The sequence below is a fragment of the Chenopodium album genome, chromosome 3 (genome assembly GCF_948465745.1).
Source record: "Chenopodium album chromosome 3, dcCheAlbu1.1, whole genome shotgun sequence".
Lineage (NCBI taxonomy): Eukaryota > Viridiplantae > Streptophyta > Magnoliopsida > Caryophyllales > Amaranthaceae > Chenopodium > Chenopodium album.
The window spans coordinates 83,444,680-83,468,350 of NC_137836.1; the positions used below are offsets into that span (position 1 = coordinate 83,444,680).

The 23,671-nt window shown below is 35.3% G+C and overlaps 4 protein-coding genes across 5 annotated transcripts; all 4 read left to right on the forward strand.

Annotated features, from left to right (window-relative positions):
* The first annotated feature begins 349 nt into the window (after positions 1–349).
* Positions 350–3,398, forward strand: LOC145624585 (protein PLASTID TRANSCRIPTIONALLY ACTIVE 16, chloroplastic-like). Its single transcript, XM_081677639.1, has 5 exons — positions 350–921; positions 1,204–1,653; positions 1,767–1,835; positions 2,539–2,597; positions 2,692–3,398. Exons 1-5 carry the CDS (start codon positions 475–477, stop codon positions 3,233–3,235), a joined length of 1,569 nt encoding a protein of 522 aa, XP_081533765.1. The 5' UTR covers positions 350–474; the 3' UTR covers positions 3,236–3,398.
* Positions 3,399–4,810: 1,412 nt separating this feature from the next.
* Positions 4,811–13,787, forward strand: LOC145624586 (tropinone reductase homolog At2g29260, chloroplastic-like). The gene is made up of 10 exons (XM_081677640.1): positions 4,811–5,213; positions 5,350–5,557; positions 6,958–7,174; positions 7,268–7,374; positions 7,963–8,117; positions 11,245–11,313; positions 11,580–11,787; positions 11,894–12,110; positions 12,373–12,479; positions 13,432–13,787. Exons 1-10 carry the CDS (start codon positions 4,951–4,953, stop codon positions 13,618–13,620), a joined length of 1,740 nt encoding a protein of 579 aa, XP_081533766.1. The 5' UTR covers positions 4,811–4,950; the 3' UTR covers positions 13,621–13,787.
* A 636-nt stretch (positions 13,788–14,423) lies between these two features.
* Positions 14,424–18,919, forward strand: LOC145624589 (tropinone reductase homolog At2g29360-like). The gene is made up of 10 exons (XM_081677643.1): positions 14,424–14,689; positions 14,803–15,010; positions 15,238–15,451; positions 15,678–15,784; positions 16,054–16,208; positions 17,064–17,117; positions 17,243–17,450; positions 17,700–17,916; positions 18,205–18,311; positions 18,544–18,919. The coding sequence occupies exons 1-10, from the start codon at positions 14,601–14,603 to the stop codon at positions 18,730–18,732; spliced, it is 1,548 nt and encodes a 515-aa protein (XP_081533769.1). The 5' UTR covers positions 14,424–14,600; the 3' UTR covers positions 18,733–18,919.
* Positions 18,920–19,197: 278 nt separating this feature from the next.
* On the forward strand, positions 19,198–21,319 carry LOC145624588 (tropinone reductase homolog At5g06060-like). Of its 2 annotated transcripts, XM_081677642.1 has the most exons (6): positions 19,198–19,329; positions 19,480–19,588; positions 19,714–19,921; positions 20,166–20,382; positions 20,612–20,718; positions 20,950–21,319. In XM_081677642.1, exons 2-6 carry the CDS (start codon positions 19,500–19,502, stop codon positions 21,136–21,138), a joined length of 810 nt encoding a protein of 269 aa, XP_081533768.1. In that variant the 5' UTR covers positions 19,198–19,329; positions 19,480–19,499; the 3' UTR covers positions 21,139–21,319. The 2 variants fall into 2 exon arrangements, with proteins under 2 accessions (XP_081533768.1, XP_081533767.1); XM_081677641.1 differs by lacking the exon at positions 19,198–19,329 and having other exon boundaries at positions 19,415–19,588.
* Positions 21,320–23,671: the final 2,352 nt, after the last annotated feature.

Sequence of the window (23,671 nt, forward strand, 5' to 3'; positions counted from 1 at the left end):
TATCAATGAGTTCTTTCCAACAATGATTGAAAAAAGAAATTATAGTCACTAATTATGGTTAACCCGGGTAATCAGTAAAGTCGTGTAAGGTGATATTTAAGAGTTGAATTTATTCTGGTTAATATCATTGCCCTTTCGGCTCTCTAAAAAAATTGTACGAATTTTATTACTCCGTAAATATCTGCATTGACTGGTTATAAAAATGGATTGAGACTTGTCAAAATTATCCCTATTCCCTTACCCATATAAGGGCGCTATCTGAAAACTTAGTGGTCATCGTTATATTGTAGATAGTGTTTGCGTGGCTGATGTTAATTGGGTAAAGATAAGCAGATGGATTGTCTTCTTTCTTCTGACTGTGTACTGCACATTACACAAACTTACAGAATTGATACTAATGTTAATGAATGGATCACAAACTTAAATCACAAAGATTTCTAAACTAACTAAGCCTTAATTTTTTGGGTAATTCCTATGGCTAATACTGTCCCTTCCAATTCATTTCTGTTAACTACTACACCTCATTCTAGGCTGCTGGTTTCCAAGAAACCAAGGCAGCTTACTGTCTTTGCTAAGAACGCCGGGCCTTTTTCATCGTTTCGACTACGAAAACAGTCGGGTGATGATGATGCAGCTTCTGAGGATGATGGCCAAGTTAAAAACAATAATCCCTTTCAGTTTAACTGGAGTAAGATATCTGAAGTTGATGTCAAGTCACTGATTCCGGTTGTCAATAATTCTTCTGGCTTGGTGGGCCCTGGTAGGCAGAAGGATGCTGGGACTGTTTTTGTTGTGGGTGCCACCGGGCAGGCGGGTGCACGCATTGCTCAGAAGCTATTGCGAGAGGGGTTTAAGGTCCGCGCTGGGGTGCCAGACCTTGGTGCTGCACAAGAATTGGCTCGGTTTGCCTCAGACTATAAGGTGGTTTATCTTCTGACTGTTTTTTCTTTTTTATGTTTTTTGGTGATTGAGTGATTTATGATTGTGCGCGCAACTTTTTATATTTGTGTTTAAATAGAAATAGATGATGTTAATGTTAGAGTTGGAGATCAATTCTTTGTAAATAGGAAAGCAGGGTTATAAGAAGTTTAAACTATAGAAGCCATGATATGCTATGATTTTGCATTAAAAGGGAGGAAGAAAAATCTTTACAATGTCATTTAAGGTTGGTATGTTGTTTACTTACATTTGAATAGTTGGCAGATTATATCAAAGGAAGAACTGAAACGCTTGAATGCTGTTGAATCCACGTTCAACGATGCAGAATCAATTGCGAAAGCAATAGGGAATGCAAGCAAGGTGGTAGTTACAATTGGTTCTTCTGAGAATGGCCCCAACAAAGAAGTCACCACATCAGATGCTCTACAGGTGGTTGAAGCAGCTCAACTCGCCGGTGTGGGTCACTTGGCGATCATCTATGATACTGCACCAGTTGCAACAACCAATAATGTACTGGACGGAATATCCTCCTTTTTTAACAACCTTTTCTCAAAATCTCAGCCATTGACTATTTCTGAGTTCTTGGAGAGAGTCATCCAGACTGATGTCAGATACACATTCCTCAGAACGACATTTACTGAGGATTTTTCCCCCGAGAGTTCTTACAATGTTGCTGTGGCCACAGAAGGGAGTGCTGGCACAAACGACTACAAAGTAATGTAATGTATGCGCACAAATGTTAAAAAAAAAAAAATGGCTACTTTCTGTATGTTTACGGAGCTGTCCTGTTTTTTGGTTGTTCTAATCTTTAGTCCTTACTTGAACAGGTAGCAAGGTCACAAATGGCTACTCTGGTGGCAGGTCTTTTCTCAAATACTGCAGTAGCCGAAGATAAGGTAGGTTGACATTCTGCACATATCACAATAATCTTATTACAACATGGTAAAATTGCCTATAACATGGTTTAATGCCAAGTTGAAACTGGCATGTGTATTTGATTGTTGGATGCATCATAGTCAAGTTAATATTTGTTGGACTTCACATGTAAAGGTCAGACACATTTTAAGGTGCTTGTTCTGAAATGTAGTGATCCACAAATTGGAATAAATTGGAATCAGCTGATATATTATTGAGACTACTTTTGCATTTTAAAATCAACAAACAAGATTAGTGAAAACTGCCAAAGGCCACTTAGCACGAGCTGAATCACATTAACATAACATATGATGCAAAATACGTAGTAATATGCTCAGGACCAAGAATTAGTCTGCTGATGAACACAAATTTCTAATCTAGAGAATTGTTTTCTTTTCACACGGTAAAATTTATCATCTGGGAATTCAAGATTCCATTTGTTAAATTTCACGTGTGTTCAAAATTGGGTTTGGAATGCCTAGGAACGGAGGGTTGTGGTTCTGTTCTTGTTCCTTCTCCAACGCAGGACTTTTCACCTGTGAATACATGCTTATCTGGAGCTCAAGATGTAGTTTTTGTCCAGATAGTTTAGACTTCCTCTATCCTTCTAGGAATGCAAGGAGAGTTATACTTCTATCATTTGAAAAGCTGAATATTTTCTTCCTTGCTATGTAACATTTTCAGGTGGTGAATGTGTATGCGGATCCATCAGCCCCATTAAAGACTTTAGACGAACTTTTCAGGTATTGTTATATTCTGCACTACGAACAAGCATTCTAACTTGGCCCATTTTGTTCTACCAAAACAACACGTATGCTAAAAACTATTGAATTTCAGTGCCATCCCAGAGGACAACAGGAGGAAAGAATATGCAGAAGCAGTTGCAAGAGCTAAAGCAGAAGAAGAAGCTATAAAAGCTGCTGAGCAAGCCCAGGAAGCAGCTGAGGCTAAGAAACTGCTCGAAGAAGAAGTGAAAAAGTTGGCAGAGCAAGAAGTACGAGCTGCTAGTTTAGCTGAGGAAGCTAAAGAGAAGGCAGATAAAGCAGGAACCTCATTGGATAACTTATTAACTAGAGCTAAAGACATTGGCTCAGGAATTTCCTGGGACCAAATTGGGTCACAGCTTTCCAGTGCAGTAAAATCATCAAATATCGAGCTTCCCAAAGTTCAGGTTGCTACTGTGAGAGGACAAGCAAAGGCCCAGAAGTTACCCACACAAAAAGCTGTGACCAAACAAAGTACTCCGAAGCAAAGATCTAGACCAAAAGCAAAACCAACACCTGCAGAGGAAAAACCTATCAGTAAAGAGACGAAGAAGGAAGTAAGGAACATATTGGGTGGTCTGTTCAAGCAAGAAACTATCTATGTCGACGATGTTTGATAATTGCCATGATTTTTCTGGTCCAACTATTCAGAGTAGCAATACTTCTGGTGCATTATGTTCTTAAGTCCTGGTTTCTTGTATATGTATGGTTCCAAGTTCAGGTTTCCTGTTATTCCAGTGAAGTATGTATCTGTCATCTAAAGATATGTTTCATGCTGTATATGTATTACATCGCCCCCCTCCTTTCTTTAGCTAAAGTTTATTGCTTGAAAATTGAATGAGAAGAATCGGAAAATCAAATTATTACATAGATTAAATTTTTTATTTTGTAATAAACTAGTTACTAGCTTACTACATCAATTCTAAGCATAGCTAATACCCGAAATAGGAGCAACTCTTCGTTTACACGAGAGCTTGATCTTAGCAGTTGCCTTGCTTTGTGTTGAATTTTGATGTTGTGGCAAACTTGAAGCTTCTTACACACTACACAAACACAATTTGCCACCTTGTTCACGACCATCACCAAAAAATGAAAGTAATTTCCTTCCTAGTGAAATTACCAAGATTATAGTTATTTCTCCTACTACCAAACATGTTGATCAGGTAAATGAAACTTGTAAAATTTTTACTACTTCGTACTATTTATAGAATTTAATTTAACTATTTCCTAATTAATCAACAGGTAGGAAGTAGACGAGAATGTTGTGACATTTTAGATCAAATTGAGAAGAATGTGACCATGATCAAGTATATAGATCTTGCGCAAATGATGAAATATTGGGTTACGATTCATATTTATAATTATGTCACATTATATGTACAAGATGCAATTTTCTCCCTAAATGTAGTGGATTTATTTTTAGATAGATTTGCTTTTGTTCAATGAAAATTTTCTCAATACCTTACTCATTATTTTTTTCTTACTATAATTTGTATTAATTTCATGGTACATCTTTTGTCCATTTACACATTTGGCTTGTAGTATCGGACTCCATAATCCTTCTAAAAAAGTATGCTCCATAGATCTTTATGATTTATGCATAGTATGTTCTTTATTATTTAAGTACAAATGAAAATACAATTGTAACAAAAAGAAATTGAACAAATTATCTTCTTATATTCATTATACCACGGAGTATTTCATATTTAAATGGATATCATCTCATCTCAAACCTCATGAAATAACACAAAATGGTTGTTTAAAAAAAAAAAAAAAAAGAACTTTTCCTTTTTTGTTAACCAGTCTCGAGGCCAATAAGTATTAAATAATTACATTTTCCGTTAACAAGTCTCGAGACCTACAAGTATTAAGGGTCTATTCCAATTTATTAAACCGAACTTAACTGAATTGAGCTGAAATGAATCGTTTATGATAGAAGAAAATTAGAAACGGAACTGAACTGATTGGAGTTGAATTGAACTAAATTGATTAAACTGAACGGACAGGCCTAAGTTACAAGTCTTACTATAATTAGTGTTTACAAATCTTTTTTCAAATCATGAAATTTTAAGATAGGTTATCAAAATATTAAGAAAAAACAATCAAACATAAATATCAAAATAAACCAGTATAAACTAGCGTCTCGAGGCATCCTTAGACCATGCATTAGTTATCTTTATAAGGTATTGAGCAAACTACAAAGAGAGCAAACTCTAACTTACCAAGAGTGCAAGCTCTACAGTTGTTTATCTCAAATACTTCGTACTTTCTAAACTAACACTTGCAGATCTACGGGTTTAGGAGTAAAAAAAATTTAGGAAAATTTTCCAAAATGAATATCAGCATTGTTAATCCCACCTCAAATTCATCTCATGTTCCTTCATTTTTCCAAAACGCATCTTTTTTACCCAGAATTTCATGGTTAACCCCCAAAATTCCCTCAAAAAATCACCCAAAAAATCACTCAATAATTGCTTCCTCAATTAGCAGCAGCAGCAGCAACAACAATCAAAAAACACCCACAAGCAGGAAAGATAATCGGTGGTCTCTTCATGGAATGACGGCTTTAGTCACCGGCGGCACTCGTGGAATTGGGTTTGTCACTCTCTCTAAATTCATTCAGCCCTTTTGTGATTACAATTCCAAAATTTAAAAAGATGTGATTTTTATGTGAAATGTGGTATTTGTTTTCTTATGAATTAGCTTAAAGGGTATCTGGGATTTTGTTTAGGCATGCAATTGTTGAAGAATTGGTGGGTTTTGGAGCAATTGTGCATACTTGTGCTAGAAATGAATTGGAGCTTCAAAATTGCTTGAAAAATTGGGAAAGTCAAGGGTTTAATGTTAGTGGGTCTGTTTGTGATGTTTCTTCTTGGGAGCAAAGGGAGAAGCTTATGGATACTGTTTCTTCTGTTTTTAATGGCAAGCTTAACATTCTTGTAAGTCAATGTCTAACTTTGATCTTATTTTGTTGTTTTTAGTATTAATTTGATTAATTTGGAGTAGTGTTTTATATGTATGATAGTTCCTTGCAACGTTTCAGGGTTTAACTACTTTGCGTTGTGTTGGTTGATTTTCAGAAAACAAGTTTATCTCAGTGATAAACAAATTTTGTTTATCAAATGACATTTTCGAAAATAAATCATATGATTTTGACTTGCTTTATAGGCTAATATCATGTGATAATGATGGTGTAATGCTTGTGTATATTTCTGTTCTAAGAGGTGTCTAAACTTATATAGAAATTGGAGAAGTTTGTGGTAATGGAGTTTCTCCTTCCCCAATTGTAGGTGTGAGAGGATAATGATATTAGTTTGATTACTTTGATTTGTAAGTAATTTCAGCTCGGATTTTCTGGTACTGCAGACTGCAGAGGGTTCAGTGTATGTTAGTTTGTTATCATACAGAACCTTGTTATATAAGTAAATTAAGTATTTATATAGAGATTCGACTGGGGGAAAAAAATGTTTATATATGGCAAACTAGAATCTACTTTAACTACCCATCTACTATAAGTGGCCAGCATTGGATAAGTATTGATCTTTTTTCTGATTAACTCAATGTAATGAGCTGACTGACTAAGTTTGTTGCTCCGGACTTGCCTGTGATATGGGGAGCTGCTGTGACATGACAATCATTAGAGGCTTTGTTCTTTCCACTTGTTTATGCTAATCTGAACTTGCTTTTAGAGCATGATTTTGATGAAATTTATCCAAGAGTTAGGATTAAAGGGCTCTTCCACAGTCTCAATTAAAGGCTTTGATTGATTGATTGATATTCCTTGGCCAAGATAAGACAAAGTACAGAATGAGGAAGCATCTTTTCATATATTAGATGGGACAGATAGGATAGGGACATAGAGAGGGAGGGTGGAGGCTGTAAGCGAACCTTGATGATGCTCTTACCTCACATCTATAAGATAGTTTGCTGGGTGAATCTACCTCAAATTTTCTCCTGCTTTTATAACTCCTCCTGTGCTTTATCAGTTGTCACATTTTTCTTTTTGGATGTTTCTATATTTAAAAAATGATTGGGTATAATTTAAAAAAAGTGGGACATATATTTTAAATTCTTTTTTCTCTCTGTAAAGTGATAAGAAACGGTGGTCTAGGGAGTACATAACCAATTCAATTAGGTCTTTTGAATTGCTGTGCTTCTAACCTATCTCTTATCTCATTGTTTCAGAGATTGTTTGGTCACTGAATGAATGTGTAATTAACCTTCTGTTTGTCCTGAATGTAGAATTATTTACATTGTGTATTTTTTTCCCTGTTTTTTGATTGGTCTTCCTCTCAGGTGACACTGAAAATAGCTTGTTTCTGATCACTTGTGTTTGCAGGTCAACAATGTCGGGACAAATATACGGAAACCAATTGTTCACTTAACTCCTCAAGAATATTCGACATTGATGACTACAAATTTTGAGTCTGTTTTCCATTTGAGCCAGCTGGGTCATCCCCTCCTAAAAGCTTCTGCCTGTGGAAGTATCGTGTTTGTCTCTTCTGTCTCTGGTTTTGTTTCCTTGAAATCAATGGCTCTTCAAGGAGCAACTAAAGGTGATCAAGTGATTATTGTTTGTGTGACCTGTTATGTAACTCCTCAAGAAGTACATGTCAATAAGTCTGCATTTGAACTATTTTGGTTTGTAGGAGCAATTAATCAACTTACTCGAAATTTGGCATGTGAATGGGCAAAAGATAAGATTAGGAGCAATGCTGTTGCACCTTGGTATATCAAAACCACTATGGTAGAAAAGGTAATTATAACTTCCTTGGTTACTGTTTGTACTCTGAGCTTTTGCTTCTTTCTGGATCAATATTTTTGCCTGTGAGCCTAAGCATTCTGGCTGATAATTTTAGTGTTGTTGATGTTCGTTTTAATCATCACTTCGTAAAATCAAAATCCAAATGTAAAGGTTTTTCAAGTAGCACTGTAGCATTGTTGTCTATCATATGTAATATAATCCTTTGTGCAATTTTATACTTCCTCCGTTTCTATTTAGTTGACACGTTTGATTTAGGCACATATATTAAGGAGAGGAGAGAGTGAGAGAGAATGAAAAAGCAAGTGGGGTAGCTTGTAAATGCAAGGTAAAAAAAAATTACCCCAAAAGGAAACGTGTCAACTAAAAAAAACTTCCTAAAAAGGAATACGTGTCAACTAAAAAGAAACAAAGGTAGTAATATGCAAAAATAGGGTTTGTGTTACAAAACAATTTAATTCAAATGCTTGCTATGAGCCTATGACCTGCCAGTTAATAGATGACAGAGTAGGGTTAGTGAGCTATATAAAAGTAAGGGGTTAGTTTAACATTTATTCTGCTTTATATTTTAATTTTTTTCAGGTTTTAAGCAATGAAGAGTATCTCGAAGAAGTTTATTCTCATACACCACTTTGTCGTCTTGGAGATCCAACAGAAGTCTCATCTTTGGTTGCATTCCTCTGCCTCCCTGCATCTGCTTACATTACTGGTCAAATTATTTGTGTCGATGGTGGAATGTCTATCAATGGTTTCTATCCCAGATTTGATTTCCAGTAGCTAGTAAGCTCACTTCCTCTGTTAAATTATGTGTAATTGTGTCTTTGCCTCTTTTATGCCTTCTTGTTAAATTAATATTAGCATAGCTTTTCTGTTCACTCTATTTCCTCTGCGACTACCTTGCTGCCCCTTAACTAATGGAAATTTCCTACTTTTGATTTGAGTTTTTGATGTCCACGACATTTAATATTCCTCCCTCTCTCTCTCTCTCTCTCTCTCTCTCCTTTATGTCTCATTCTTTCAAGTCCACTCAAACTTCTATCCTTTTCAACAAATGTATTAATTCAGCATCTTTTTTTTTTCCCCAAAAATCTCTCCCTTCCATCTTGCTGTGTTTGTGTGTCTTTCCTCTTGTCAGTGTAACCAGATGTTGTCACCAGACATCACTAACAACAACCATGAACTGTGAGGCGATGTTGGTATGTGAATGCAGAATGAAAAAGTGAAAGTAGATGCTGAGAAAGTGTTATTGACGGTTGTGCAACCTTTGTCTGGCCTTTTTTATATTGCCTGTCTTCATCTATGCTTGAAACACATGCTTGGGTTACTTGGCATCTCGACATGTATTTGTAGATCCTTTCTTTGACTTTAGTAAATTTTATTCACGTGTCAGACAACGAATTGTTCGTTCTCTCACTGCTTGTTCATCGATTGTTTGTGCTCTCACGGCTTGTTCATTATTTCGGACTACATTTTGTATCGAAATTAGGGTTTTGCATTATATTTGACATTAATCTTAGGTATGATCTTGGCAGAATAAAAGTCACTTTTCTATGTTAGGATGCCTAGTAAATTAGTCACATTTAGTGAAAGAAAATTGTTGAGTGCATTCCTGACGGCAACCCTTTAGGCTGAACACGGACAAACACTGTGCCCTAAATTAAATTAGTTTCTATCTTTGGCTTACCCTGAGCCCCTTGCAGCCTCCTCCTGTTTATACTTAGTATAATAAGCTCTCATCTAAGCAAAATGATACAAACTTGAGCTAAGTCATAGAAATACCACGTAAAAGCATTTGTGAATAAGAACATGGCAAGGGTTATCTGCTGCATTTGAAATTGCATTAAGGATTGAATGTCATCAATTCAGTACAAATTTCAAATAAATGGACAGAAAGTTTCATAAAATATATTTGACAGCATAACACCATTTCTTGAACAGTTATTTTGTTATTTGAGGAAAGACTGGTAGCAAAGTTGTGGTAAAATTGCCGAGTAAACGAGATGATTAACACTGAAGCGGAAAGAACATTGTGACCAGAGGAGTAAATAGGTAAAATTTATCAACTCTTAACTTTATAAGTTAATTTTGAGGTAAGGTAGCTTTGAGAGTCTGAGTTTTACTTTTCAACTGAAAGATGCAGAAGTTAAACTTTTTTCCTTCAGGAATATGGTTCCACTTTTCTACTTGAAACAACTTCTCCACTGTTCATACCCCACCATCAGCCGGGATCAAGTGATCAACGTTAGGTTGATCTTGTCGTCATATTTCTTGTTGCATATTAACTGGAAAAAAAATGTGAATGAAGCTCTTAAGATGGTTCCTGATGATAAATGTTGGATGAAATATGAACCCTTGGTCTATGTAGGTGTTTTTATCCAGATAGTCATTTATATACATGTATATCAGTATATGTGTGAAAATGAAGCTATAAGATCTTTAGTTCTGCTTACAGAATGCAGAGTTACCAATCAAGGGGACATTGTGTTTGGATTAGAGAGGACAAAGTAGAAGCTAAGGCCATATGACAAATATTTTTCAGTGGAGAAAGAGAAAAGAAGTATATATGATTCGAGTTTTCTGTCAAAAGGATTTGCTCACTCCTATCACACTGTTCCGTAAAGACTTGGAATATCTTTTAAGAGTGAAGATGTGTTTCCAGACCTTGATGATGTTACTCAAGCTATTGGTTGGAGTCTGTGTTTTTAGTGAAGTTATTGTTTACTTGCCAAGAAAATCCTGCTAATCACGTTGGATTATGGTCTTCTGTTAGTTCAGTTCAGCTCATGACAATCTGAAAGATTGATTTATATCTTGTCCAACTTTTTGACCTGTTCATAAATTCAATCTACCTATTAGGTTGAATGCTATTTTTCCTTCAATTATCATGCGTTCTCTCACAATGTGATAATTCTTTCTCTAAGCAATTTAATCAGTTTCTATTGTACATGTACTTTGTTATATATATATTTTACTTTCTATCATTCAACACATATATGATATATCTGTAGTGTAAAGCTTTTTTTGGAAACTTTTGATTCTGTTTTATAAGTTAACCATGTAATTAGTAAAGTAGTCTTTTTTCATCCGAAGATAATATTTAGCCATCTTGTAAAATTTTCACTTTCGAGTTTTGAGTTGGGACTGGATACTAACTTGAATTTTGTTTGGATGTAACTGTGTTATGATACTCATTTGATTTTATTCTATTAAAATGCATGCATTACAATAATTACATACTCTGCATGCACACCCGCTCATGAACACAACAGAAAAATATTTGGATTTGTGTTCTTCGGTATAGGATAGCTCCTTGACCAATTTTATGAGGTATGGTGGCTTTGGCTGTATACTTTTGCCAAATTTAATCACATGATGGATTATACCTCTTGTCTTTTTAGACTGGAGTTAATGACTGAGGGTTATATGCTTGTACAAGTTACAAGGAGCACCAAAATTCAAACTAGTATGTTATATCACTTTCTAAGTTTCTACTGGAAGCAACCTGTCAAAAGTACTGTGCACAATTTCTGATTGAAGGTTATATGCTTATGCAAGTTACAAGAAGCACCAAAGTTCAAACTTGTATGTTATAGCACTTTCTAAGTTTCTACTAGAGGCAACCTGTCAAAAGTAGCGTGCACGGTTTCATTGGCTGATTTTTCAACAGTTACCATTAATGTAAAATCTAAAGCAGCTCCTGCAGCCACATAGCCTTATTATCAACTGCAGTAGGCGGGATATGTCATTTCACTTCTGGGCGGAGTAGTATATAATAGAAGTGCTAGTAGTATGGTGGTACAAAATACATTATTCGGAGTTTAGATCCAGTGTAATACGTAGGGTGATGTCTGAATCTGGTAGCAGCTGCATTGTCAAACGATGGTCTCTTATTGGCATGACTGCCCTTGTCACTGGGGGCACTAAAGGAATTGGGTTACTCCTTGCCCCCCTTTTCCTTCTATCTTTGTATTAATTTGAGAGCTTGCTAATTTGATTCATGCATGCACAATTCAGTATCAATGTATTAATAATTTAATATTCCCTTTGTTTCACAGTGATTGTCCTACTTCACAAAATATATGTTTCAAATATGTTGTTTTATATGTTCATTATCTCTCTATTTAAATCTATAAGTGTAACTGACATATCTTATGATATGTAGGTGAGTTTTTGATTAAATTTCTGCTCTCATCTTGCAGGCATGCAGTTGTTGAAGAACTGGCTAGCTTTGGGGCAAGGGTTCATACATGTGCTAGAAATGAGGATGAACTTGAATCATGCAAACGCAGTTGGGAGACTAAAGGCTTTCAAGTCAGTTGTTCTGTCTGTGATGTAACATCTCAAACACAGAGAGAGAAACTGATGGAGATTGTCTCCTCCAAGTTCAATGGCAAGCTCAATATTTTGGTTAGTATGTAGTAATGGGTATTAACCTATATCCAAGATGTTCAACAGAGAGTTGTTTCTTGGTTTCACTAATAGTTGGTATTTATTTTTGGTGAAATCTAATTAGGTCAACAACGCTGGGACTTTCATACAAAAGCCAACAGAACAGGTCACCACTGAAGACTATGCAACTGTAATGGCCACCAACCTTGAATCAACTTACCATTTAAGCCAACTTGCTCACCCATTTCTCAAAGCATCTGGGTCTGGAAACATCATCTTCATATCTTCCGTTGCTGGTGTTGTGGCTGCCGAAGTTGGCTCTCTTTATGGCACTACCAAAGGTATTAATTAAACTGTGGCACATTATATAAAAATAAAACAAAACATGAATCCTAAACTTTGATGTTTTTTTAACTGTGGATGACTAAAACATACAAAAGAACAAAATATACTTGATTTGGTGTACCCTGTGCTCTTAAAAACTCCTAGCATTTGATCTGGAAAAAGCCAAGGGAAATGATGATCAAATATCCAGTTGAATCTGAAATCCTTTGCTTTTAAATGGATAAATATGTGTGATATATCTATGTATACTCTTGGCAGGAGCTATGAACCAACTAGCAAAGTACTTGGCATGTGAGTGGGCAAAGGACAATATCAGGACCAATTCTGTTGCACCATGGTTCATCCGTACCCCTCTTACTGAAAAGGTAACAACATAACTTGATAATTTTGTATTGCACAAAATGTATTGTTACTCCAATGCCTCTCATTGAAGTGGGTTATGGGGGGTAGTCACACCTCACACCACTCACACGTGTGTTGCGTTATCCATTAAATATTTATGTTGGAACACTTATGGAATAGATGGAGGTTATGTATCACATATTCATATATGAAGTTTAACTATACTAGGCGTTGAGGAGGATTAGTTTAATGGATATGCTAAGTTTTAATTCAAAGCAAAAAATGAGGAGCAATGTTAGGATACAACGTTTGATCAAGCAATCATTACGATTTTCCTAAGTTTGTTGCGCACCTGGCCGGGGCAGGCAATCAGGCAGACGGACCGTTTCAGCGTTTTGGACAGTTGCTTTGTGAGCAGTCATATCTATTCGGATATTAACTGATTGTTCATGCATATTTCTATATTTATGACATGTGGTGGATATAAATAAAATTTATTCAAATCTTCTTGGTTACTTTGAGAGAAAAACTGTAGTAATTTTCTTAGAGTGAAACAAACACATTTCCTCTCAAACTTTGTTAAATTAGTATTGTAAAAACAAGCATAGCTGATTGGTTTTTCATTGTATCCCAATAGTTTTATGCTTATCGTGTAAATCAATTGTTCCAAAAAGAGTTGATAAATAACTATTAGGAAAGTGTTTATCATGTATCTTGAACTTGTGTCTTTTTACATCAAATATCTCCTAGAATTTCTTACAACCCACATACTGATTTCTGAGAGTAATAATAATAATAATTTCATACTAGTAAATTTGTAATCATGAAATTGCTTAATTTTGAGATAAAGTCATAAAACAGAGAAATGTACCTTTTGTAAATTGTTTACTTAGCACTGAAAATCCATAATGTGTTAACCCTTAGCTCTAGGATAGTTAGCCCAATTCCTCACACTGGGCTTGGGATTGGTGGCAGGTACTTAGTAACAAAGAATTCTTGGAAGGGGTTGAAAGAAGAACTCCTCTTGGAAGAATAGGAGAGCTGGAAGAGTCATCGTCGTTGGTGGCATTCCTATGCATGCCAGCCGCGTCTTATATTACTGGCCAGACCATTTGTGTTGATGGAGGTTTTACAATCAGTGGCTATGTATCCAGCCATGTGTAATAAAAGCTATGGTGATAAGCTTTCCTTAAAATTCAATTATGTAATAAAAGCTACAGTGATAAACTAATCAGTGTATTTATTTTTCAATCAAAACGTGCACGCTATGTATGGAAGTATGACAAATACTTTGTATGGAATTACAATAAATTATCATTATGCTTGCTAAACTTTCTTGAAATGATATGATTTGTATCATACTAATATTTTGTTCTTCCTCTGATTGTGCATGGGATATGTATGGTTAATTAAGCATTACCTTCTTGTCTATAAAAAAGGTATTACCTACTATTGCTGAAGCATATTGCTCGGCTGAGACCGAGCTTTAGTGTTGAGTCGAGTTTTTTTTTTTTCTTGAGTTAGTTTAGGATTGAGTGCATTTGGAATTGGCTTGCCTTTGGCTTGTTCATTGAAATAGAGTAGACTTCGCAAATGAGCCTCATTCTTTCATAACTAGCTGAACTTAATTAGCTCGTTTGCTTCCAAGGTCTGCATTATTATATGACGTTATGGACTAGTATAAGTTTATGAGCATATATAAACAATGGTGAAGTTAAAATCTAATTATTCACCTGATAAATTTAAATAGCAATCTATTGAAAAGGTTAGATTTCAAGCTACTGTATTATTTATGAGCGTATGTAAATCAAACTGTAAACAATCAGAACAGCCTAATGTCCTTATTCACAAGACTTTGTTTTACTTCAACTTCATTTACACCTAATAAAACGTGAGACTAATGATATTGAGCTCGAACTATTCATCGAAAAGATAGAAATAGCAACGTTGTCAGAGAAGGGAAGAACAAAAATCCAATTTGAAGCTCCGACAGCCACAAAGGCCTTATCATCTATATTGAAGGCATCTTAGCATAAAAGAACATATATTTGCTGAAGTGCTGGTAGTGTAGTGGTGAAGGTCTGAAGGATAAAAAAATTTCAGACTGTAATTTTGCATTAGCAGAACTGCAGAAGGGTGATCTGATGTCTGAATCCGGTAACAGTTGCAGAAATAAACGATGGTCTCTTACTGGCATGACTGCTCTTGTTACCGGGGGCTCTAAAGGAATCGGGTTTTCTCTCTGTTCCCTTTTCCTTCATTATTACCGTTGCTTGCTCATACATGCATGCTCAAGTTGGTACTAAAGGTTTTTTTTTTTTTTTTTTTTTTTTTTTTTGATTGCAGACATGCAGTTGTGGAAGAACTAGCAGGATTAGGGGCAAAGGTCCATACATGTGCTAGAAACGAGTCTGAACTTGAAGCTTGCAAACGTGATTGGGAATCAAAAGGCTTTCAAGTCAGTTATTCTGTTTGTGATGTGTCTTCTCGATCCCAGAGAGAAAAGCTCATGGAAACTGTCTCTTCCGAGTTCAATGGCAAGCTTAATATCCTGGTTAGTTAGTATTCTTAGATCTCATCTGTGACAACTCACATTGAAATTTGAAAGTAGAGTAAGCATGTGCTCCAATCCACCGCCTTCACCAGTCCATGCTGAACCTGATCTAGCCTGGTCCATTGGCCACATGCCCACAGCTAGAAAATAACAGATTTGCCCTCTGCTTCTTTTTCAATGTTTTGTTATTACTAGAAGTATGTTGTATTTGGTCACATCCTATGTAGGTGAACAATGTCGGGACTTACCTAAAGAAGCCAACAACAAATTATACAGCCAAAGATTATACAACTATAATGAGCACCAACCTTGAATCATACCATTTATGCCAGCTTGCCCATCCTATACTCAAGGAATCAGGGTTTGGCAGCATCATTCTCATAACTTCCGTTGCTGGAGTTGTGGCTGTCGATACTGGCTCACTTGGCAGCGCATCAAAAGGTATTTATCGAACCTCATCACATTATGTATAAGAAATAGTGACAGGCAGCTGTAAATAAAGCTCTCAAATAATAGCAGTTTGTCTTTTAAACAATTGAGGAAAAGCAAAGGCTAAGCCAATTGACTATGAAAAGTTTAGACGATTCTTGTATTATTTACTTTTACTTCAGCTAAATACTTCGTATGACTTGTATGAGTGTGGTCCAATATTATGATGTATTGGCAGGAGCACTGAACCAACTAGCAAAGAGCTTAGCATGTGAGTGGGCAAAGGATAATATCAGAATCAACTCTGTTGCACCTTGGTACATTCGTACCCCTCTTGTGGAAGAGGTAAGGGCATAACATTAGACTAAATTCCATTTATAGCATAAGATCTCGCTCTCTTTCTATCTACAAATAATTTTTCACCTCTGCATCAGTGACTTACTGACATTACAGGACTACAAAGGGAGTACTATTAGTCTATTACTCCGACCTTGGGGGTTAGTTGTTGTTCAAAGTTCAGGCTTAGATATCATGGGTGCCTGATTGCCTATACTAACAAAATCTGAATACAAGTGTATTAGTTCGTCATCCTTTTTTTTTCTGAAATGTGGCAGGCTCTTAATGACAAAAAATATTTCGAAGGAGTAATAGAAAGAACTCCTCTCGGAAGGACAGGGGAGATGGAAGAGGTGTCTGCTTTAGTGACATTTCTATGCATGCCTGCTGCTTCTTACATTACAGGCCAGACCATTTGTGTTGATGGAGGTTTTACTGTCAATGGCTACAACCCGACAATTGGCTAGATAACTGGCTTGGATTCCTGAATTATTAGTAGAGACAAATCAGGAGCTTTGAGCTTGTTCTAATAAGTTGTATGTAATCATGTACTCCCTCAGAACAATATTAATTGTCACATTATCCCGACTCTTCATCTATTTCAATTTCACTCCGATGAATCTCCTCTTGATATGAATAAGTTGTTTTTCTTCATCTGAATTCACTGATAATCTTGTCTTATCTTATTAGCCAGAATTCTTACCTGAACTTACTAGTCATAACTTATCTAATAATGCTGCTATGTACTTCATTATAAATGTTACATCGTTCTACTACTCTACTTTACTCCATATTATATACCAAGTCTTGTATTAAGTTATCCTTCGTAGCATCGTTTATTGCAAAAAAAAAATTCCCTCAAAGATTATCATTTTTCACTAGAGGTGTTATGTCCTTATTGACATGATTTTGTTTGACTTCAAGTTCATTAATACCCGATAAAACATGTTACTAGTTTGATTTCGAGCTCTATATGTTCACTGAATAGCTATGAATGATGGAAATAATGGCGTTGTCAGAAAACAGGGGATGAAAATTCCAAATTGAAGCTCCCACAAATCCAAATGGAAGTTCCCACAGCCACAAAAGCCTTATCTATAACCAGCCTGCCAATACTGACTTTTCTATAATGAAGGCATCTTAGCATATAAGAAATATATTTTCTGAATTGCTAATAGTGTAGTGGTGAAAGATAAAGACATTCAAAAACTCTTTTTAATTTTCCATTAGCAGAACTGCAGAGGGATTATCTGATGTCTGACTCTGGTAGCAGTTGCAGAAACAAACGATGGTCTCTTACTGGCATGACTGCTCTTGTTACCGGAGGCTCTAAAGGAATCGGGTTTTCTTTCTGTTCCCTTTTCCTTCATTAATATCATAAACTTGTTGATTTTAAGTATTCATACAAGCATGCTCATGTTGGCATTATACTGAGAAAGATTTCTGTTTTGCTTATTTTGATTGCAGACATGCAGTTGTGGAAGAGTTAGCAGGACTAGGGGCTAAGGTTCATACATGTGCTAGAAACGAGTCAGAACTCGAAGCTTGCAAACGTGATTGGGAGGCCAAAGGCTTTCAAGTCAGTTATTCTGTTTGTGATGTAACCTCTCGATCCCAGAGAGTAAAGCTCATGGAAACTATCTCCTCTGAGTTCAATGGCAAAATAAATATTCTGGTTAGTGTATATTCTTAGCTTTCATTTATTCATTTGTGCAACGCTCCTGTATTTCTTACAATGAAAATTGAACTTGAATGGAGCATAAGCACTCTTTCCCATCTACCGCCTTCACCAGCCCATGTCGAGACTGATCTAGCCTGGTCCATTGGCCACATCTACTAGAAAAGGACAGATTGACCTTCTGTTTTCTTTTTCATTGGTTTGTTTTTACTAGAAACATGTTGTTTTTGGTTAAATCCTATGTAGGTAAGCAATGTTGGGACATGCCTATATAAGCCAACAGTAGATTTCACAGCAGAAGATTATGCAGCTATAATGAGCACCAACCTTGAATCAACTTACCATATATGCCAGCTTGCCTATCCTCTTCTCAAGGCATCGGGTATTGGCAGCATCATTCTCATGTCTTCTGTTGCTGGCGTTGTAGCAGTTGATGTTGGCACACTTTACAGTACATCAAAAGGTATGAATCAGACTCAGCTCCATCAAATTATGTACAAGAAATAGTCATAGGCAATCGTAAAATTCTCAAATTACAGCAATTGGCCTTATAAACATTTGATGAAAGCAATGGCTAAGATGTTTTCAAAAAAAAAAAAAAAAAAAAAGGCAATGGCTAAGACAACTGGTCATGAAAAGTTTAAATGTTTCTTTTATTCATTACTTTTAATTTTGTTCAATATGAATTATATGACTTTTGAAGTAATGTTTTTTTTTTTTTTTTTTTTTTTTTTTTTTTAATTTTTGACAGGAGCAATGAACCAATTAGCAAAGAATTTAGCATGTGAGTGGGCAAAGGATAATATCAGAGTCAATTCTGTTGCACCTTGGTACATCCGTACCCCTCTTACTGAAGAGGTAATGGCATAACTTAATACTGTATTCCATTCAATTAACTTTGTTTGAATGTTATTGAAGGTTTACTTCAACTGCTCGTTTTTATTGTCGTAAACTTTTGGGTCAATATGAGTTTAAAGATATTAATGTTCAAAGTTGAGCCTTAGATATCGTGGGTGCATGATTGTGCGCCTATACTAACAAATCTGAATACAAGTATTGGTTTGTCATCCTTTTTTCTGAAATGTTGCAGACCCTTAATGACAAAAAATATTTGGAAGGAGTATTAGGAAGAACTCCTCTTGGAAGAACAGGGGAGATGGAAGAGGTGTCTGCCTTAGCGGCATTCTTATGCATGCCTGCTGCTTCTTACATTACTGGCCAGACCGTTTGTGTTGATGGAGGTTTTACTGTCAATGGATACAACCCGACAATTGGCTAGATGACTGGCTTGGATTCCTGAAGTATTAGTAGAGACAAATCAGGAGCTTCGAGCTTGTTCTATTAAGTTGTATGTAATCATGTACTCCCTCAGAACAATATTTATTGTCACATTATCCTGACTCTTCATCTATTTCAATTTCACTCCGATGAACATCCTCTTGAAATGAATAAGTTGTTTTTCTTCATCTGAATTCACTGATAATCTTGTCTGATCTTATTAGCCAGAATTCTTACCTGAACTTACTAGTCATATCTTATCTAATAATGGTGCTATGTACTTCATTATAAATGTTACATCGTTCTACTACTCCATATTATATACGAAGTCTTGCATTAAGTTATCCTCCGGATTATCGTTTATTGCAAAAAATTCCCTCAAAGATTCTCATTTTTCACTAGAGGTCTTATGTCCTTGTTGTCTTATTGACATGATTTTGTTTGACTAGTAAAACATGATACTACTTTGATTTCGAGCTCCATATGTTCCCTGAGTAGCTATCAATGATGGAAATAATGACGTCGTCAGACAATGGGGGATGAAAATTCCAAATTGAAGCTCCCACAAATCCAAACTGAAGTTTCCACAGCCACAAAGGTCTTGTCATCTATAACCAGCCTGCCAATAATGACTTCTCTATAATTTAAATGAAGGCATCTTAGCATATAAGACATATATTTGCTGAATTGCTAGTAGTGTAGTGGTGAAAGATAAAGACATTCAAACTCTATAATTTTCCATTAGCAGAACTGCAGAGGGATTATCTGATGTCTGACTCCGGTAGCAGTTGCAGAAACAAACGATGGTCTCTTACTGGCATGACTGCTCTTGTTACCGGGGGCTCTAAAGGAATCGGGTTTTCTTTCTGTTCCCTTTTCCTTCATGATTATTATAAACTTGCTGATTTTAAGTATTCATACAAGCATGCTCATGTTGGTATTATACTGAGAATGATTTCTGTTTTGCTTATTTTGATTGCAGACATGCAGTTGTGGAAGAGCTAGCAGGACTAGGGGCTAAGGTTCATACATGTGCTAGAAACGAGTCTGAACTCGAAGCTTGCAAACGTGATTGGGAGGCCAAAGGCTTTCAAGTCAGTTGTTCTGTTTGTGATTTAACATCTCGATCCCAGAGAGAAAAGCTCATGGAAACTATTTCCTCTGAGTTCAATGGCAAACTAAATATCCTGGTTAGTGTATATTCTTAGCTCTCATTTATTCATTTGTGCAACGCTCCTGTATTTCTTACAATGAAACTTGAATGGAGCATAAGCACTCGTTCCCATCCACCGCCTTCACCAGTCACCAGTCGAGACTGATCTAGCCTGGTCCATTGACCACATCTACTAGAAAAGGACAGATTATTGGCCTTTTGTTTTCTTTTTCATTGATTTGTTTTTACTAGAAACTTGTTTTTGGTTAAATCCTATGTAGGTAAGCAACGTTGGGACATACCTAAAGAAGCCAACAGCAGATTTCACAGCAGAAGATTATGCAGCTATAATGAGCACCAACCTTGAATCAACTTACCATATATGCCAGCTTGCCTATCCTCTTCTTAAGGCATCGGGTTTTGGCAGCATCATTCTCATGTCTTCTGTTGCTGGTGTTGTGGCTATTGATGTTGGCTCACTTTACGGCACATCAAAAGGTATGAATCAGACTCAGCTCCATCAAATTATGTACAAGAAATAGTCATAGGCAATCGTAAAGTTATCAAACTATAGCAATTGACCTTTTAAACATTTGATGAAAAGCAATGGCTAAGACAACTGATTATGAAAAGTTTAAATGTTTCTTTTATTCATTACTTTTAATTTTGTTCAATATGAATTATATGAGTTTTAAAGTAATGTTTATGGTGTAATTTTTTTTTACAGGAGCAATGAACCAATTAGCAAAGAATTTAGCATGTGAGTGGGCAAAGGATAACATCAGAATCAATTCTGTTGCACCTTGGTACATCCGTACCCCTCTTACTGAAGAGGTAATGGCATAACTTAAAACTGCATTCCATTCAATTAGCTTTGTTTGAATGTTATTGAAGGTTTACTTCAACTGCTCGTTTTTATTGTCGTAAACTTTTGGTCATATGAATTTAAAGATATTAATGCTCAAAGTTGAGCCTTAGATATCGTGGGTGCATGATTGCGCGCCTATACTAACAAAATCTGAATACAAGTATTGGTTTGTCATCCTTTTTTCTGAAATGTTGCAGATCCTTAATGACAAAAAATATTTGGAAGGAGTATTAGGAAGAACTCCTCTTGGAAGAACAGGGGAGATGGAAGAGGTATCTGCCTTAGTGGCATTCTTATGCATGCCTGCTGCTTCTTACATTACTGGCCAGACCATTTGTGTTGATGGAGGTTTTACTGTCAATGGATACAACCCGACTTTTTGCTAGATAACTTGCATTGGTTCGGATCCATGACTTTTAAGTAGGGAATCGGTATCTTCAAGCCTTCAATAAGTTGTACGTAGTCATGTAGACACGTAGTCCCTGGGAACAAAATTGATTGTCACACTATCCCAACTCTTCATCTATATCTATATCGATTTCACTTTGATGAACCTCATTATGAATATTTTGTTTCTCTTCATTTGAATTTCACTAATGTTATCTTGTTAGCCATGAATTTTTAACTAAACTTATTAGTCCTATAATATCATGGATATTTACTTTATAAATATCACTTCATTTAATTACTCTATGCTTTAATTCATATCATATGAGATTTACAGAAAACAAAAAAATTGTATTATGTTATATTATCATTCATTATAAATTATAATACTATAATACTTTAACATTCTACATTGCTAGATAAATTCCCTCAAAAAATTCGGTTTTGCCTTTTCTTTATTTAGTAGTTGGTACTGAGTACTTGTTTAACATTTATACTCGTATATTTCTTGTAGAAAGTATATTTTAAGGTGTATAATAAGCAAAGTATTACAAATTTTACTTTTTTAAATAAATAAACAGGGCTCAAGTAAATGTTATTTTTGCTGTTCAAAAAAAGTAAATGTTATTTATTTTATTCGTAGCTTTAGGAATCGTACACTCATAGCAAGGTGAGGAAATTTCATTATTTATTTATTCTTCTAACAACAATTCTTCTAACAAATAACAACCTTTTAATTAAATTAGCCCAAGCAATCCAATCATAGCTAAAAATTTCACTTCAATAACCCTGTTATTGGATTAAATATGTGATTAAAGTCTACCAAATGTAACAACTAAGGATCTACTTTGTATCATCTTACATTATATGAAGTATATATCATTTTAATACTGTTTGACTATAGTTTATTCATAACATTTTACTAAATTTCTTTATATAAACCCATGTACAAGAAGTCGTTCAACTATATGTCACGTTTGCAACAAATGAGTTGACATTCACCAAAAAGAAAATTTTAATCGAAGTTTAATTTATCAATCAGGTGCCAAACTGTAACTACCAATTATTGGCCTAACCTTTGAGGAAAAATAGGTTTTTATTCATTAATTATTTGAGCCTTACCAAACTACCTTTTTTTTAATTAAATTTGAAATTTGGGTTTGGGTTTGATTGTGATTGTGGTTCCTAAGTGTATATTATTGTAAGTATATTACAAGTGTGCACAGAATTTCTTACAATAATCACCTCATCCGGCTTAGGATCGCATATATATATATATAAAATTAAAAAAAAAAAAAAAAAAGTTGGTTTGTCATGGGCATGTTGGCTATCCCTGAGGTTTGGGTTCTTCTATTCAATTTATTGGCCACCTTTAAGTATTTACATCTTTATATTACGGAATACGGAATATTAGATGATTAATAGTGTTCAAGATTGTGATATGATAACACGTCTTATATACAACATATCGTAAATTTGTAATGATCCTCTCACAAGATCGATGTGGCCCCATCATATTGCTCACATTCTTGCAAGGGATCGGAGCCCGAAGCTTCAAATTGTGGCACGAAGACCTTTATGTTGAGCCCAACCCTAGTTTAAACTTTGTTCAAATCCCATTATTATACATGATTCATCATGCAATAATTGAACTTTCAAACAGCAATCAGTCGAAAAATTGGAGCTTTGAAATTTCTATGTTGTTACAGTATAATATATTCTCAAATCATTAAGTATATAGTGGAATATTGAAATTTCTTTATTGACATATTACAGTTGACAATTTGACATGCATTGAATTGTATATCACGAGGAAATTAAGGTTCATTGTGTACGTGTTTTATTTCTTAGACTTTTTTCACAAATATATTTCTTTTTCATGGCTGAAATTATTAGCAAATTAAACAAGGAACATTGACAACTAAGCTAAAGAACTTTCTCCGTTCAAAAAAAAAAAAAAGCTAAAGAACTTTCTCAGAAAGAAAATAAATGAATAATTTTTTTTTTCCGCAAATTAGTGCCCAATGAAAAATGATTTACAGTTTAACCTGTACAAGTATCACCTAATTTAACATATTCTTGGGATAAATTTTGTACACGGAGAAATTTATACTCTTTACCATGGCAACCCTAGCACTAGTACAACATACGCAGTAAATGAAAAGCCCGAGGTCAATTCTTACCAAGCACACTTAAAGATTACAATTTTACAAAGTAAGAGTAGTGATTAAGGTGTAACAAAAAATCGAGTTCTCTATACATAAGTGTTCTATAAGTCTAATAATGTTACATGATCAGTATCATACTATGAATCATGTAATAAGTTCTGCTTGTATCCGATCCTTGATATTACTATATAGTTTTACATTGAGAAGATTAGAAGTGTATATTCAAGGTTGATCTTCATTGCACTAATTTTCATTTCAGTTAAAAACAAAACATTATTTATTCTTGGAAATTTAATCTAGCCGTGAGGTCATACCGGCCAGTCGGCCACCGCCATAACAGCTTATGTCGTACGTCTGTAAGTGC

Coding starts and splice junctions, on each gene's coding strand:
- LOC145624585 (XM_081677639.1), top strand. CDS start 475: ATGGCTAATACTGTCCCTTCCAATTCATTTCTGTTAACTACTACACCT. Junction 1,654..1,766: donor CTGGCACAAACGACTACAAA/GTAATGTAATGT, acceptor TTACTTGAACAG/GTAGCAAGGTCACAAATGGC. Junction 1,836..2,538: donor CTGCAGTAGCCGAAGATAAG/GTAGGTTGACAT, acceptor TAACATTTTCAG/GTGGTGAATGTGTATGCGGA.
- LOC145624586 (XM_081677640.1), top strand. CDS start 4,951: ATGAATATCAGCATTGTTAATCCCACCTCAAATTCATCTCATGTTCCT. Junction 11,314..11,579: donor GGGGGCACTAAAGGAATTGG/GTTACTCCTTGC, acceptor CTCATCTTGCAG/GCATGCAGTTGTTGAAGAAC. Junction 12,111..12,372: donor TCTTTATGGCACTACCAAAG/GTATTAATTAAA, acceptor TACTCTTGGCAG/GAGCTATGAACCAACTAGCA.
- LOC145624589 (XM_081677643.1), top strand. CDS start 14,601: ATGTCTGAATCCGGTAACAGTTGCAGAAATAAACGATGGTCTCTTACT. Junction 15,452..15,677: donor ACTTGGCAGCGCATCAAAAG/GTATTTATCGAA, acceptor ATGTATTGGCAG/GAGCACTGAACCAACTAGCA. Junction 17,451..17,699: donor ATGGCAAAATAAATATTCTG/GTTAGTGTATAT, acceptor AATCCTATGTAG/GTAAGCAATGTTGGGACATG.
- LOC145624588 (XM_081677642.1), top strand. CDS start 19,500: ATGTCTGACTCCGGTAGCAGTTGCAGAAACAAACGATGGTCTCTTACT. Junction 19,922..20,165: donor ATGGCAAACTAAATATCCTG/GTTAGTGTATAT, acceptor AATCCTATGTAG/GTAAGCAACGTTGGGACATA. Junction 20,719..20,949: donor GTACCCCTCTTACTGAAGAG/GTAATGGCATAA, acceptor GAAATGTTGCAG/ATCCTTAATGACAAAAAATA.